Source organism: Fibroporia radiculosa (genome assembly GCF_000313525.1).
Source record: "Fibroporia radiculosa TFFH 294 genomic supercontigs, scaffold341, whole genome shotgun sequence".
Classification (NCBI taxonomy): domain Eukaryota; kingdom Fungi; phylum Basidiomycota; class Agaricomycetes; order Polyporales; family Fibroporiaceae; genus Fibroporia; species Fibroporia radiculosa.
In genome coordinates, this window is record NW_012133198.1 from 77448 (window position 1) to 91492 (window position 14045).

The window sequence follows — 14045 nt, forward strand, 5'->3', positions numbered from 1 at the left end:
GAACACCTTGTTGAATGAGAGGTCAAACTTAGCAATGGGGCTCCGTGTCATACAAGACGTTTGAGAGGGACTTTGAATCGCGGAGACGTTTGGATGAGACTCAGGTAAGACAATACCGAGTAAGCGTATGTCCAATGAATTAATTTTGTTGGGAAGAAACAGCAAAAAGGCAATACTTAGTACTTACATGCTGCTCCGTGTCAGGAGCTTTCCATCCATCGGCGTGAGCGACACGAGGAGTTTGTGAACGTTTGAACTTTCATGCGCATATTCAGTTTGTTCCGTGAATCTCCATCTCTAGGTTCCTCGAGCATAAGTAAAGTTTCTTCAGCTTGTGTGACGAAAATTATGTATAGCAAATTCACATTGGAGTGACTGTAGCTTTAGAGCTCCGGGGGCAGCACTTAGAGATTAATTAGGCAGGATTAGGATTACTGGACAAGAATATCGCACAGAGTCGAGAAGAAATAATTTCACGAGGGGGACGCTCCCCCTCGTGAGTATATTTCTTCTTGGCTCTATCGGTGGAAGATGGAGCTGGTACGGGCCACCAAGGTGGCACGATAACGATGCTTTAATTGCATTTGTTTGTACGATCTAAATACGGAACTCAACGCCCGCGTAATTCAGCGCTCACCTTGCGACGTGGCGCGCACCTGTTTTCACTCTCGGACCTTGAGATAACTAAACTTCGATTTAATACTACTCTGGAATACTTGGATGTTCCTAAATCTGAATTGACACAAACTTTAACCCACAATGACGCCCCTTCGTTAACGCTTTGCTGCTTTGCGATACAGGCTCCTGGAGCTCAAATGTGTATCCTGCAGTACTAACCGGATTCTGGATAACTCATAAAGTATAATTTTATACTTCAGCCTTCAAGCACGTCTATCTGACGCATCTTTTGGTGGTTGATATCGCCGCAACCTGCTCACGTATTGAACAAAGCGATTAGTAGCGGCGTACATCCACATCTGGGCACTTCAGCTTATGGTCCTGCGTTCTTGTTCATCACCTAGTCCGTTGGTCCCGAACTGTGAGCACCGCATGATTTCGCGTGCGCGTTACCATCCCTTTTCGCTCAGGAGCTTATTATGGCCGGTTTGTCTCAATTCTCGCTAAGCTCTGTCGAGCCTAGCTGCTCTTGAGATATGTGACTTGCTCATCGCGGCCCAATGTTTCTGTGTCCACATTTATGGATAAATCCCATTGCGCCCCTCATTCACGTACGAAGCTCCGCCCGTTCCCCTCACTCTTATCTATTCGGCTGCTATCGTGGCGTCAGTTTTCATGCATAGACGTGGGCACGAGGACAATGGCCGGGAAGCAATTGGGAATATCATGTCCTTCTCTTCGCTGGCGTGCTCTCCCCCTTGGACAAAAGTCGGTAATTAAACGCTTTCATAATTCTGCACTGCTCTCACCGTCATATCCTAGGATGAAAAATAAGATATGACTGTAGCCCTTTGCAGTTTCCCAGCTTCCGCTGCTGGAAGAGAGGCAGCTCAGAGGCGTATCGTTGGTTCTGTGAAGCATGTTCGATTGAAGGCGGCGTCACGCCGGTGAGATGATGCATGTCAGTTCTCCCTTTCTCTCCATCTCCGCCTTCGTGCCATTTCATCATGGAATGATCATGCATACCCGCTCTTTTGGTGAGTGTCTTGTGCGAAGGAAGTGCACTCCTACTCCTTATCGCAGGCATAAGTAGCCTACCGGCCAGCTTGGCGAATACGGGCTGTTCTGACACTCTACCATGATTTCGTTTCCTTTTACCCTCTCACTCGCGCTACTTGGGCTACTCTTCTGTGTGTCTGCACTGCCCGTAGTGCCGCCATCGCAGGCCCCTCTCTCTGTGCCTTCAGAAACGTTTCATCCGAAGAGGGATGCGCAAGTCCTCATTTTGGGAGGCGGCGTCGCTGGCGTTATCGCGGCCCGTACGCTGCATGAGCAGGGGGTCACCAACTTTATCATAGTCGAAGCGCGTAAAGAGCTCGGCGGACGCATGATGAGTCATGCTTTTGGAGCCCCGGATCATCAGTATATCGTGGAACTGGGGGCAAATTGGGTGCAAGGTACGAAGACTGGGAACGGTATTGAGAATCCGATTTGGGCGCTGGCCAAGAAGCATAACGTTACTACGCGGCCGAATGACTATTTCAACAACATAGGTACAGTGTTTGCTTTGTGAATCTCATGGTTTACGACTGAAGTTGGAACAGCTACATATGATGATACTGGCGCTGTCGACTTTCAAAGCGATGTTCAAGCCTCTAAAGAAGCGTTTCAAAGATTAATCGCATCGGCAGGTATGGCAGAATATATGTGCTCTAAAAAGGCGACTAAAATCACATTGTTTTCGTAGGCCGCCGGGTCCCAAAGCGACTGGTCGACATGACTGCGCGCAGCGGATACTCACTGACCGGATCCCTGCCGGAGACCCGCTACGCGAGGGCCGCTGAATATTATCAGTTTGACTGGGAGTTCGGGACCACGCCGGAGGAAACATCATGGCTGTCTTCATCTTGGGTACATGTCATGGGCTGCTCCTTGAAGGCGCTGGTATCGCCTTCACCGAAACCCACTCACCATTTATGCACAAACGTCTGTGACACTGACGTGCTTGCTAGGCTCATAACTACACCTATGATCCAGAATCGGGTGGCTTCTCATATGAGAACCTGTTTTCTATCGATCAGCGCGGGTTCAAGGCCCTCATTGAATATGAAGCACGTTCTTTCTTGACTCCAGATCAGCTTCGACTGAATTCGACCGTCCGACTGATCTCTTCGTCTCAAAACGGTGCGATGGTCACGCTGACCGATGGAACTCGGCTTTGGGCGGATTATGCTCTGTGTACGTTTAGCCTGGGCGTCCTGCAGCACAACGATGTCGTTTTCGAGCCGCAGCTTCCCATTTGGAAGCGGGAGGCGATACATAGCATGGCAATGGTGAGTCATACTCATGTCACAGCCAGCAGCGAGCAGCAATCGATTAGTTCATGGATGGGGAATAGGGTACCTACACGAAGATCTTCCTCCAATTTCCGGAGAAATTTTGGTTTGATACAGAGGTACGTCCATATAGGCGGAGAGCAGACTTGATTTCACGTACTACTATAGATGGCGCTGTATGCGGACCATGAGCGCGGTCGCTATCCAGTTTGGCAGAGCCTCGATCATCCGAGTATGTTACCTGGCTCCGGAATTCTGCTTGCAACGGTGACGGTGAGGCCTGAGTTCAGCGAACCTATTTCGGTCGCGTGTTTACTATTACTGGCAATTTTCAGGGTGATTTCTCGAAGAGGATCGAATCCTTGTCAGACTTCGCAGTCAAAGACGAGGTGCTCACTGTCCTTCGGTCCATGTTTCCGGACACATGCATCCCGGAGCCACTCGACTTCTATTTTCGGCGATGGCATACTGATCCTCTCTTTCGCGGATCATACTCGAACTGGCCTGCGTCGTTCTTGAGCGAGCATCAGGGAAATCTTCGTGCGAACGTCGACGAGCGGCTCTGGTTCGCTGGTGAGGCCACAAGCCGAAAGCATTTTGGTGAGCATCATGGTTGCGAGCCTGCTTGTACGCATCTGCTAGACTTCTTGAACAGGATTCCTTCATGGTGCCTACTCGGAAGGTCTGGAAATTGGCCGGACGCTTGCGCAATGTGTCAAGGGCGGGGGATGCCTTGGATTGGAACACATAGATCAAGTCAGGAACGCTCGACCATATGACGATGTATGACCGAACGAAACCCATTGTTGTATGTGATAATTGTAGCAATAGACACCACAACGCATATCCAAGGATGTCTGACCCACTCATTTTAGCGACAGTAACATCTTTTCGAATATGCTGAAGTATTCGAGATAGCGCGGGCCCGAGCTGGATCTGTGGGCAGAAGACAGACCTTTCAGCTGAGACTGGCCATCGACGGTGGAGCATACGGCAAGGAGTTCTCAGGCTCTAGTTGTGCCGTCACTACGTTGGAGCGGTAGCACCCACACTGAAGTCTCAATGTACTAAGTGTGTCTGTTGGACCTTCGCCGCGCACCATAGTTCCACACCAAGAACTGAGCTTCAGCCACCAAGTGTTAGTGTTGATGGTATCATGACTGGAGATATGAATATCAAAGTACTATTGAACATTTGAATCGTGGCAGACCCGACTTGGAATTGATCTTCCATGACAGCCCCTCAATTTAAGCAGAGGTGTGGTGATCAATCAAACAAGTAATTTGCTGTGATATCATACATGTAAATTGAGGACATCGCTGTTTACAGGACGCGACTGATGTAGACAATCGCATAGGATGGCCCATCAACAGACTCTGAAGATATTATCCTCATGTAGATGTTTGCGCGAAGCGAGGATCAAAGGACGATATAAAAGATCCAGTGTCGGCAACACTCAGCGACCCAATGATCTTCAGCAAGGTCTTGACCGATTCCTCAGGCGTGATCGGGGTTAGATCTACGTCGGGCATGGCCTTGCGGAAGCTCTCTAGCTGGCGCGCCAACTCAGCCTTGCTCGCATCGTCAACTAGAGGGATCATCAGCGCATGTCCTCGTCATAACAGGCAGGTACAGTAACACTTACATTCACTCACTGCAGTCCCGGAGACATCGACTATTCCCGGGCTGAGCGAAACAACAGTAAACCCTTCAGACTCTAGCTGCGCCGCGTACTTGGTAGCGACCATGTTTGTCGCCGCCTTGCTTGTCCCGTATGCAACCATCGTGTGCATACGTACGTTCCACATAAGACTACGCTCTCCGGCGCCGCTGCCGATAATGACGATCTTCTTTGTTGTGTTCTCACGGAGCAGGGGGAGAAAGGCATTGACGGAATGCACAACGCCAAGTGCATTAACTTTAAACTTCGTACCAGTAGTCAGAAACAAGTGTTACACGCGAGACGCGATATCCGCTCACAGATTCAATGAATTCCGCGTCAAGTTGATCGTCGGTTTCACTATACGCGACTTGTGAGCGATCGGAAACGAAAATGAAGCGATAGTGATGTACTAATCGTCGAATGCTTTGAATAGATTGGCGTACTCCATGCGCGCAGCGTTATGGATGAGAACGTCTAGAGCACCCCCGGACATCTTCGCGATCTCTGCAGCGGCAGTCTTCATTGCGCGGGCATCGACCACGTCCGCCTCAACAACATGCACATTCCGATTGGAGGACTCAGCGATGAGCGCAGAGAGGTATGTCGACTTCGCCTTGTTCCGTGCGGTCACGAAGACAACATTATCCGGATTCGCTGCCTATAGGCATACGGTCAGATACGTGAGGAAGCATCGTGTAGAGAAACAAAAAGGAACGCACTAGTTGTCTTACGAGCTCCAACCCGATGCCACGCGAACCGCCCACAACAGCGTAAGAAGGCATTTTTGCAGATATGGAACTGGATATTAACGTTGAGATGCTAGTCAAAATGAGAGGGTCAGATGTGATGGGTTTATATAGCAAAAGTCAAGGGCGCTCCAGGCCAGCTTGTCGACTCAGTTCGTAATGTGGCAGGATGAGACAGTGACATAGCTCTCGGAACGAGTAAGTGGGGCCTTTAACTTTGCCGGGCTAACTCGTACATCCCATGCCGTGTGCCTGCGTCAATCAGAAGTAGTACTCAGATCCGTGGCAAAATCTCGCGCCTTCACGCCTGAACGATGACAAGCGTCAGTGTAGCTTCATTGTTAATTAGAACACGCACGGCAATAAAAAATCATCCAAGTTATTTCAAGCGTTAGAGAATATCATACTGACGCAAGTAAATAAAAGACACGTTTGTAAATCATTGGATTGTGAGAGATTGTATTCGAAATAGAGGCAACAATAAAATGTAGCCACAGCCGTGCCGACATACATGGTTAGCCGAAACGCCCATATTCTTTCAACCTTGCATAGCGCGAGCTTCGGCGGAAGCGACGAAAGACCCTGAATCCGCAGGTCCCACGAGTCCGATCACCTTTAATACCGTCCTGACAGACTGCTCGGGTGTGAGCGGCTTAAGGTCGGAGTCCTGCCTGACCTTTCGGAGATTCTCTACCTGCCTCGCCATCTCAGCCTTTCCCGCCTCGTCGTCTGGTCGAAACCGAGTCACCATCAGTACATGATCCGATGATATAAGGGAATGGTGCTCACACTCTCCGGTGGCGGTCGCAGACACATCCACGAACCCAGGGCTGATCGAGACAACGACGAAGCCCTCGGGCTCAAGCTGCGCAGCATATTTGGTCGAGACCATGTTTGTCGCGGCCTTAGTCGTCCCGTACGCAACCATGGAGTTCATACGCATGTTCCATACGAAGGTGCGCTCCCCCGCGCCGCTCCCGATGACGATGATCTTCTTCGTCGTGCCTTTGCGAAGCAGCGGTAAGAAAGCGTTGACAGCATGCACTACGCCTAATACGTTGACCTTGAACTTCAAGCGACATTCAGTGACGCGGAGTACCACACTATAAGTGACTGCTTACTGATTCGATGAACTCGGTGTCCAGTTCGTCTTCGCTATCACTAGATAGAAATGTGTAAATGGTACGGAACGATCAGAGATTGTCTTCATTCACAAGTCCTCAAACCCCTTGAACATGTTGGCAGGCTCCATGCGCGCCGCATTGTTGATGAGCACATCCAAAATCCCCCCCGATATCTTCGCAGCCTCCGCAGCGGCCGCCTTCATAGCATGAGGATCAACAACGTCGGCTTGCAGAACGTGTACATTGCGGTACGGTAATTCCGATATGAGTTCTGAGAGGTGTGTGGACTTCGTCTTATCGCGCACTGTCACAAAAACGATGTTTTCTGCAGACGTCGCCTGTAGAGAGACCAAAATAGAGGTTGAGTTGTGATGCAGACACGGAAAGGGTAAGATATATACCAGTTGCCGCACGAACTCCAACCCGATACCACGCGAGCCACCAACAATAGCGTAGGAAGGCATGTCTGTAAGTAGCAGAAGGGAGGGAGCGTTTGACTGATGAGAATGATCTCCAGATGAGAGGTCAAATGTGGTCTTTTATATGGCGACGTTCATGAGGATACATAGTAGTACTCCCGACGAATCACACACAAACAGTTCATGACCGACGGACCTAGCACTCTGCATCAGGAATTTTCATCCTCAGTCTCCGATAGTTGCACAGTACTCATAGACCGTTCATCGGGAATTGGTAAAAGTTGAAGAACAACCAACTAGTGAGGACTCTTGCGATATGTAATATATGTGGACATTCGGTATGGGCAGTACTCGGCATCATAACGGCGACGGACAACTCGGGCGGCGCACCTCCGACGGGAGTAAGATACACTGACATACCGTAGAGAGTAATGGTATAGGGTAGAGCCGGAGATGCGCAAAAGACGTCAGCAAATGATAGTTGTATTGAATTTTAGACAGACCAAGAGGAGAGCGCATATAGAATGCATGATTGACATCCGGAGGTCATCAAATAGCACCTTTCAGGTTGAGGTGTCAATGATTGTGACATATACTTCTGTCATATCAGACAATATTAGCCCACATTATGGCCGCGGTTGCCGAATCTTCCAGCTCAGGAGATAGCATCTCGAACCATGATGTCCACTTACTTCGAGCAAGATCTCGGCGACATTCGCGGCGCTTTCATACATGTGTGCAGAGAGCTTTCGGCAAGCATCAGCAATGACAAACACGCCACTCACGGCATTTAACAAGGAATCGCCGAAATAGCCTGAAATGCTTGCTCAGCCATCAGGGGAATCTCGGAAACAGAATTATAAGATACTAGTGATATACCGCGCACAAAGGCCCATCTACACGAAATACGAGGACATGGCACTGGGAGGAGCCATCAGGGTAACATCTTCGTTAATATAAGTCAGCTGAAAACGCACCATCTTACGCTACTTCTGCATCCTTTGACCTCGCTCGTTCTCTTCTGCAGCATCGTAGACCGTGAAATCCCTGCCGTCGCCTTCACACGAATCATCAGGATAGAGGCCATGTTGCCACACCGATAGCAATAGTCGGGAGCGGACCAGACGGTAATCAGCAGTTCATCAAACATGTATTTATATCCTTCTGGACTAGTTAGTGGGCTTATACAACGAGTTACAGTGAATTAACATGATTGAACTGCATGGACAGTTAGATCGCATAAAGGCCATGTGAGAAACCATGAAAATAGTACTGTACCTCTTGAGTAACATTTCCGCTGAACAATCAGCCTGCACCACGAGGGCTAATGGCCCATTTCTCTATCTCATCTGAATCAGACCACATGAAGTCTTGGGCGTTATGTTAGGTCCGACCAAGGAGACGGCGATATCATGCATACCACAAAATGCGCCTTCGTGAGGAATCTCCTGAGCGCGCGAGAGTACCCGGATTTGATCCAACGTCCGAGTATCTGGCGACGGTCTGTCATGTACGCAAAACGTCTCCCCGTCGAAGATCTGTGCAACGCATGAGTCATCGCACGAGTAGACTTATAAAACATACCGCGGCAAGATTTAAATAATCAAATACGCTACAACACTCTTTCCACACGAGCGCAATGTAATATTCATGCTGACACTCATCTATATGTTCGCATTAGCTTTGTAAGATGTCAGCTAGACAGGGGACTCACCGTAGAAGCCACATACTTGCGTAATGTGTCTGCTCTCGTGGTTCCCCCGCAATAGTATCACCTTGTCGGGATATCTGCTGAAGAGATCAAGGGCTGCCTAAATTCGTAGATTTCATAGTCGGGTACTTTGCTTTCAACACAAACAGCAACGGAACGTCTCCAGGCTGTGGTGTCCTCGGTCGGCGAAGTCACTTTGCAGAATGGTTAGCAGCCTTCGCGAGGCGAACTGGGGGGAACACATACGTGCCATAAAGATGCAACTCATCTGCGGAACCTCTCCCCCTTTCGTAGCGGGTCCAGTAAATCCCAAAATCGTTCGCGTATGTCGCCACAGATAGTAACAGGACTCGAGACAGGCTGAATATTGGACTCTTCCATAAGTATTGAGCACACTTGCTCGCAGAGGGCCTCCATGTACGATTCAGCAAGATGTTGGCATTCCATAAGCTGCTCTATCCATTTGTCGGGGTCAAACGGCGGCATCGCGGGACGAGTGAAGCTTGACTTCTAGTGGAGGTCGTTGTTATGCAAGTGGACGCAAGATCGTGGGCGCCAGAACTACGAGCTTTGCGTCCTTCGCTGCAACGATCATCTTACCACCTGTGTCATCATTCCAACTTCATCCGCCATTTATTTTTCGCACATTGAGCCATGCAGCAGTTGGAAGCCGCATTGATGCCACGCTCAATGTGGCACTGGATGGGCGCTAGGCGACGCGAACATGAAATCATACGATACAGCGTGAGAGTCTCATTCTGGGGATCTCGAGGCCAATTCGCCTTCGCTCTAGCAGCTAGCTCTCTGTGAACAAGTCTCCATTTCTTCCAAACTCGTCTTTTACCATCATGGCACGCGCTTCAAAGAACAGTGCACGCCTCGTCATCATTGTGACCGGCGCAAACGCGTACGTTTTTCACTCTCTTCGCTTTCGTATAAAGACGGACGGTTTACAGAGGTGTTGGGTTCGGACTATGCCATCGTCTGCTCGTTCAGCTTTCACAGGTAAATCCTCCTGATTCACGGCCACAGCTTGCACAGTCAACGCCCTACTCCAAAGTGAACGGACACGTTTTCGCGAACAGCCCATCTCCACCTGGACTCACTCTCATCCTCGCATGCCGTGACAAGACCCGTGCAGAGAATGCCAGAGCGGCACTCTACGGACTCTTGGATACACACATTGCCCAGATACCACGGCCCTCAGAGGCTAATGCCTACGCGTCAGAATTTCGGAGGAATTTGCTACTGCAAATTCATCGTGTCGATTTGGGCAACACACAAAGTATTCTGCAGTTCGGGAGAGAGATCTCAGAAAAGTGTGTCTGGACCTATACTATCACTTCTGCCATGTTCACATCGTCTCGTGTAGATATCCATATATTTCACACCTGATCTGTAACGCTGGCGTGTCAACTTATAGCCATATCAACTACATTATATTCGCTCGACAGTGTTTCGAGTCATTACTCAAGGCTGTGCTACACCCAACGTACAACGTGCAGAAAGTCGGTGTCATCAGCGGGGACAACCTCGGTTTTGTCTGGCAGTGCAATGTCTTCGGGCACTATGTCATGGTGAGGCTCAGACACAGCGATCTTTAGCACTGACTGTGCTAATCGGAGTGCATTAGTTCCGTCAGCTCCAGCCATTACTAGCCAAGTATAAGATCGTTAGTGAATGTTCGTCCCCGGCCCGCATCCTATGGATGTCTTCCGTCGATGCACTGCCGCTATATGATCCCACCGATGACTGGCAGCTCACTAAGACCAACACTTCATATCAGGCATCCAAGTCTCAAATCGATCTCATGACAATGGCCCTCGCACAGTCGCGTAAAGTGGAGTGCAATGAGCATGAAGCTACGATAGAACATTTACTCGTGACACCGGGAATTACTCCGACAAATATTGCTGCTGAGTTGCTACAGTCATATATCCTCGAACTGTTCAGGCTGTTGTTCTTTTATATTGTGCGTCTGTTGGTGCTCCCTCTGATACGATACTAACATCGTCTTCCCAGTGCCGTTTGATTGGTTCTCCTCATATTCTGTTTTCTACATATAAGGCTGCCGTTGCTGCCTCACACGCTGTGCTCGCCCCGCTTTCCTGCCTTCCGCATTTCGTTCACGACGAAGGCGCTGTAGCATTCCCGAAGTTCAGCGCGCAGACCGATCGGTGGGGGAACGAGAGTGTCGGGATCGTGCCTGTACACCAGTGGCAGGAACATCCCGATGAAGGCAGCCATTTGATCGAGCAGTGCGAGCGATTATACCAAACGTTTTTGAAGGCCGAGATACGGGAGCATAGAGAATCATAGGCTGGGCTGTGTATCTCTTACCATTAGACGGCATTGATGTGCATGACATTTCCCATTTACAAAAACACTATTATACTGCCATTGGCTAATGTTTTCGTCCATTTCATCTATAGATAAGGCGATTCACGTAATCTCGACTAGTTCATTTTGTAGTCCATGCTACAAATACATGTTTTGTTACAACGAAAGAAAATGTAGCAACGTATCGCGAATGCAGGCTTGTAGTGTCGAACTAAGCAGCTTGTAAAAAGAGATCAAGGATGAGTGGAGGGAAGGTGGGTAGACAAAAAAAGGACTGTGCACTAAAGCACGAGCAAAAAATCATGGTCGGAGCTCATAGCGACGAATACAAGGCAACATACCGATGGGCGAGCAGGAGTCAATGTTCAGGACGAGAGCTGGTGGAGCTTCTGAGTGTAGTTGACTGGATACCTGTGTGCCCGTCGAAAGGGGTGCTTACTCAAGCGCGGGAGTGGAGCTTGCGATCGACTCAGCAGGTCGGTGTGGATGCAGCGGGTCAATACCAATGCCCGACGCGGCGGGCAGGTGTCGCTACTCGACGTGGCGAGTAGGTGTCTCTATCTGCAACAGTAGACAGGTATAAACACGGCGCCCGGGCACATCGGGCCCGCGTTCATGCTGGTTGGTCTTGTGAAACAACTATCGTTCCTAAACCTCATAAGTCTTCTTCTGAGGCTGATGACGACTCCGTGATGATTTGCGATTTCTTTCTCTACAGGTTGCCGCACTAGGTCTGGATGAGTGCAGATCACTAAGTCGAGAGACTGCCCTGTATCTCTAGAAAGGATATGAGCATCTCAATGATGTCTTGAATAAGGTACTCACATCGATTCTACCTACACCATCACTGTACCAGACGGTATAACGTTTCTCTGTGTCGCCAATATGTCCTGGAGCCAGTGGAGGGCGAACTGAGGCCGCTGAATGTTAATCTCGGGCCTTTCCGGCCCTTGTTCGGCCATCGATTCCAGCTCCGACCAACGCAATGACATCTACCGCTGACTTTGGCTGAGGACACCATGGGGCTCTTCATAGTTCGCTGCGTTCCCAGACTGGCTTTCGATTTATGGAGAATACGCAACTACGTATCGATTTTTTCTTAGGCTAGGCTCTTATAATTCTTTTTTTTTGTCCTGGAAATCTATGCGAGTCTTCAAGCTTCAAGTTTGAAGTTTGCAGGGGCTTCATGTGCACGTATCCCGCTGCACCCCGTTTCCGGGAGCTCTTGTGACGATATCATTTATCGCGTGAACAGGTTTGCCGTTTGCCGTGTATACCAGCTGCCGTGCCGGTGCAAACACGCAAGAAGCTCCATGCAGCCTACACACTACGGGATTCAGCTTGGGTGAGTTTCTCTTTGGTTTTGCGGAATGGAAAACAACTATGTTTCAACTTCGCTGAGCAGCCCTTGCCTACTGTAAGAACTTGGCCATGATGTTTGGACGAGTTAGCCGTGTTTTAGGGCAAGACTCGCTTTAGTCCCTCTTGTTCACTGAACTACGGCACGGAGGGATTGAGCTACCGATAAGATGCCGGGTAGCTACGTCAGCTCTGGCACCGGCCAGTTTGCAAAGCAGATAGTTTCTGTGGTACTGTGGGGGCGGTGGTATATAAAGCGCGACCCACAGATCAATTGAAGGCATCGTTTGCCTGAGGCCTCTTTGAAAACTAGCCGTCTCTCAAAAATGCCTTCCTACGCCGTTATCGGGGCTTCTCGCGGAATTGGTTTGGAGATAGTTCGCCAACTGGTAAGCTACATGCTGAAATTTTGCATCTATTTGTGCTGAATCAAGTGTTCCTCCAGGCAACAGATTCCGCCAACACCATCTTCGCGGTCGTTCGAGACAAGGCGAATTCGCCTTATATTGCCACTGTGGCTTCCTTTCCGAATGTGCATATCTTGCAAGCCGACGTGGTTGACCACGCTGCACTAAAGGTAGTTTATATTAATGGTTAAAACCAATATCATGAATCTGATCAGCCTGTAGGTTGCTGCGGTGGAGGCTGCTTCCATCACAGGCGGAACCTTGGATGTTTTGATCCACAGCGCTGCCTATATGGATGTTACTTTCATGTCCCGTGGCTTGACCGATTAGTTTGTCTCAAACGTCTCTCAACCCAGCGGGTTTTTAATGTTTCTCAATGTAATTCTACAGTGAAAGCGATGAGCAACTCGATGCAGAACTCACGAAAGCTGTAAGTCCTTGTTCCCTCTTTGCATATCTGTCATCTTAATCCAACTATTGAATGAAGTTCCAAATTAATGCCCTCGGCGCCGTTCATTCCATCAATGCCTTCCTCCCATTGCTTCGCAAGGGAACCGTCAAGAAGATCATGGTACTCAGCAGCGAAGCTGGTAACCGTGATATGACGTGGCAGATGCGCTTTTCCGGTATGGCTGCGTACGGGCTGTCCAAAGCGGCCCTCGATATGGTGATGACGAAATATGCCGCTCAGCTGGAGCGGGACGGATTCACTGTCTTCGCACTCAGCCCTGGGCCGACTGACACAGGGTCTACGTCCAACCTTGTAGGTGAGTGATGTTTTCTCAGCCATGTTCAATTGCCGCAGTGATTGATCGCTGTTAATAGTCAACGAGCTTAATACTCCTGAGATGCAAGAGCTCATGAAGCGATGGGAAGACTCAGTCGCCAATCTAGATACTTCAATGATGCCGGTAGATCAGACGGTCAAAAGGGTGCTCATACTCCTCGCCAAGTTAGGCCCAGCAGATTCGGCCAGCTTCCGTCTCTCGGAAGAAGTTCGTGCGATTCAAGTTTAGGCTAATAGTTTGTGCGTGTCAGTTCAATTCAAATGTGGATGGTCGTAACCATGACCATAGGTTGGATGTTTAGTATGGTGGTCGGTTCTGGTCTCGTGCCCAGACGTGTCTTCGACACGTCTGGGGTAGCCTCGCAGAGACCCCCCCTTCCAGAGGCGCCCGCTGAGCGCCCAATGTAACGGTCACACTGGCCTTCTCGGCCCGTTGTAGTTCTAGAAAAATGAGATTGAATCACCCGATTGCACTCCATTTTGGATAGCTACGCCTTGAGTGCGTCGCCGCGAGTAGTCAAAAACACGAATGAAA

At 49.5% G+C, this 14045-nt stretch overlaps 5 protein-coding genes across 5 annotated transcripts; 3 read left to right on the top strand and 2 right to left on the bottom strand.

Moving 5' to 3' along the window:
• Window positions 1–1756: 1756 nt before the first annotated feature.
• On the top strand, window positions 1757–3743 carry FIBRA_00836 (uncharacterized protein; the record flags this gene model as incomplete). The annotated part of the gene is made up of 8 exons (XM_012322724.1): window positions 1757–2171; window positions 2223–2309; window positions 2366–2562; window positions 2631–2951; window positions 3017–3073; window positions 3123–3227; window positions 3290–3554; window positions 3610–3743. The coding sequence occupies 8 exons, from the start codon at window positions 1757–1759 to the stop codon at window positions 3741–3743; spliced, it is 1581 nt and encodes a 526-aa protein (XP_012178114.1).
• A 602-nt stretch (window positions 3744–4345) lies between these two features.
• Window positions 4346–5399, bottom strand: FIBRA_00837 (uncharacterized protein; the record flags this gene model as incomplete). The annotated part of the gene is made up of 5 exons (XM_012322725.1): window positions 4346–4542; window positions 4600–4879; window positions 4935–4974; window positions 5028–5275; window positions 5337–5399. The coding sequence occupies 5 exons, from the start codon at window positions 5397–5399 to the stop codon at window positions 4346–4348; spliced, it is 828 nt and encodes a 275-aa protein (XP_012178115.1).
• A 502-nt stretch (window positions 5400–5901) lies between these two features.
• On the bottom strand, window positions 5902–6951 carry FIBRA_00838 (uncharacterized protein; the record flags this gene model as incomplete). The annotated part of the gene is made up of 5 exons (XM_012322726.1): window positions 5902–6092; window positions 6153–6432; window positions 6485–6524; window positions 6578–6825; window positions 6889–6951. The coding sequence occupies 5 exons, from the start codon at window positions 6949–6951 to the stop codon at window positions 5902–5904; spliced, it is 822 nt and encodes a 273-aa protein (XP_012178116.1).
• Window positions 6952–9465: 2514 nt separating this feature from the next.
• On the top strand, window positions 9466–10936 carry FIBRA_00839 (uncharacterized protein; the record flags this gene model as incomplete). Its single annotated transcript, XM_012322727.1, has 5 exons — window positions 9466–9524; window positions 9574–9936; window positions 9990–10194; window positions 10251–10589; window positions 10640–10936. 5 exons carry the CDS (start codon window positions 9466–9468, stop codon window positions 10934–10936), a joined length of 1263 nt encoding a protein of 420 aa, XP_012178117.1.
• Window positions 10937–12642: 1706 nt separating this feature from the next.
• On the top strand, window positions 12643–13739 carry FIBRA_00840 (uncharacterized protein; the record flags this gene model as incomplete). The annotated part of the gene is made up of 6 exons (XM_012322728.1): window positions 12643–12705; window positions 12762–12893; window positions 12946–13052; window positions 13114–13153; window positions 13211–13490; window positions 13549–13739. 6 exons carry the CDS (start codon window positions 12643–12645, stop codon window positions 13737–13739), a joined length of 813 nt encoding a protein of 270 aa, XP_012178118.1.
• Window positions 13740–14045: the final 306 nt, after the last annotated feature.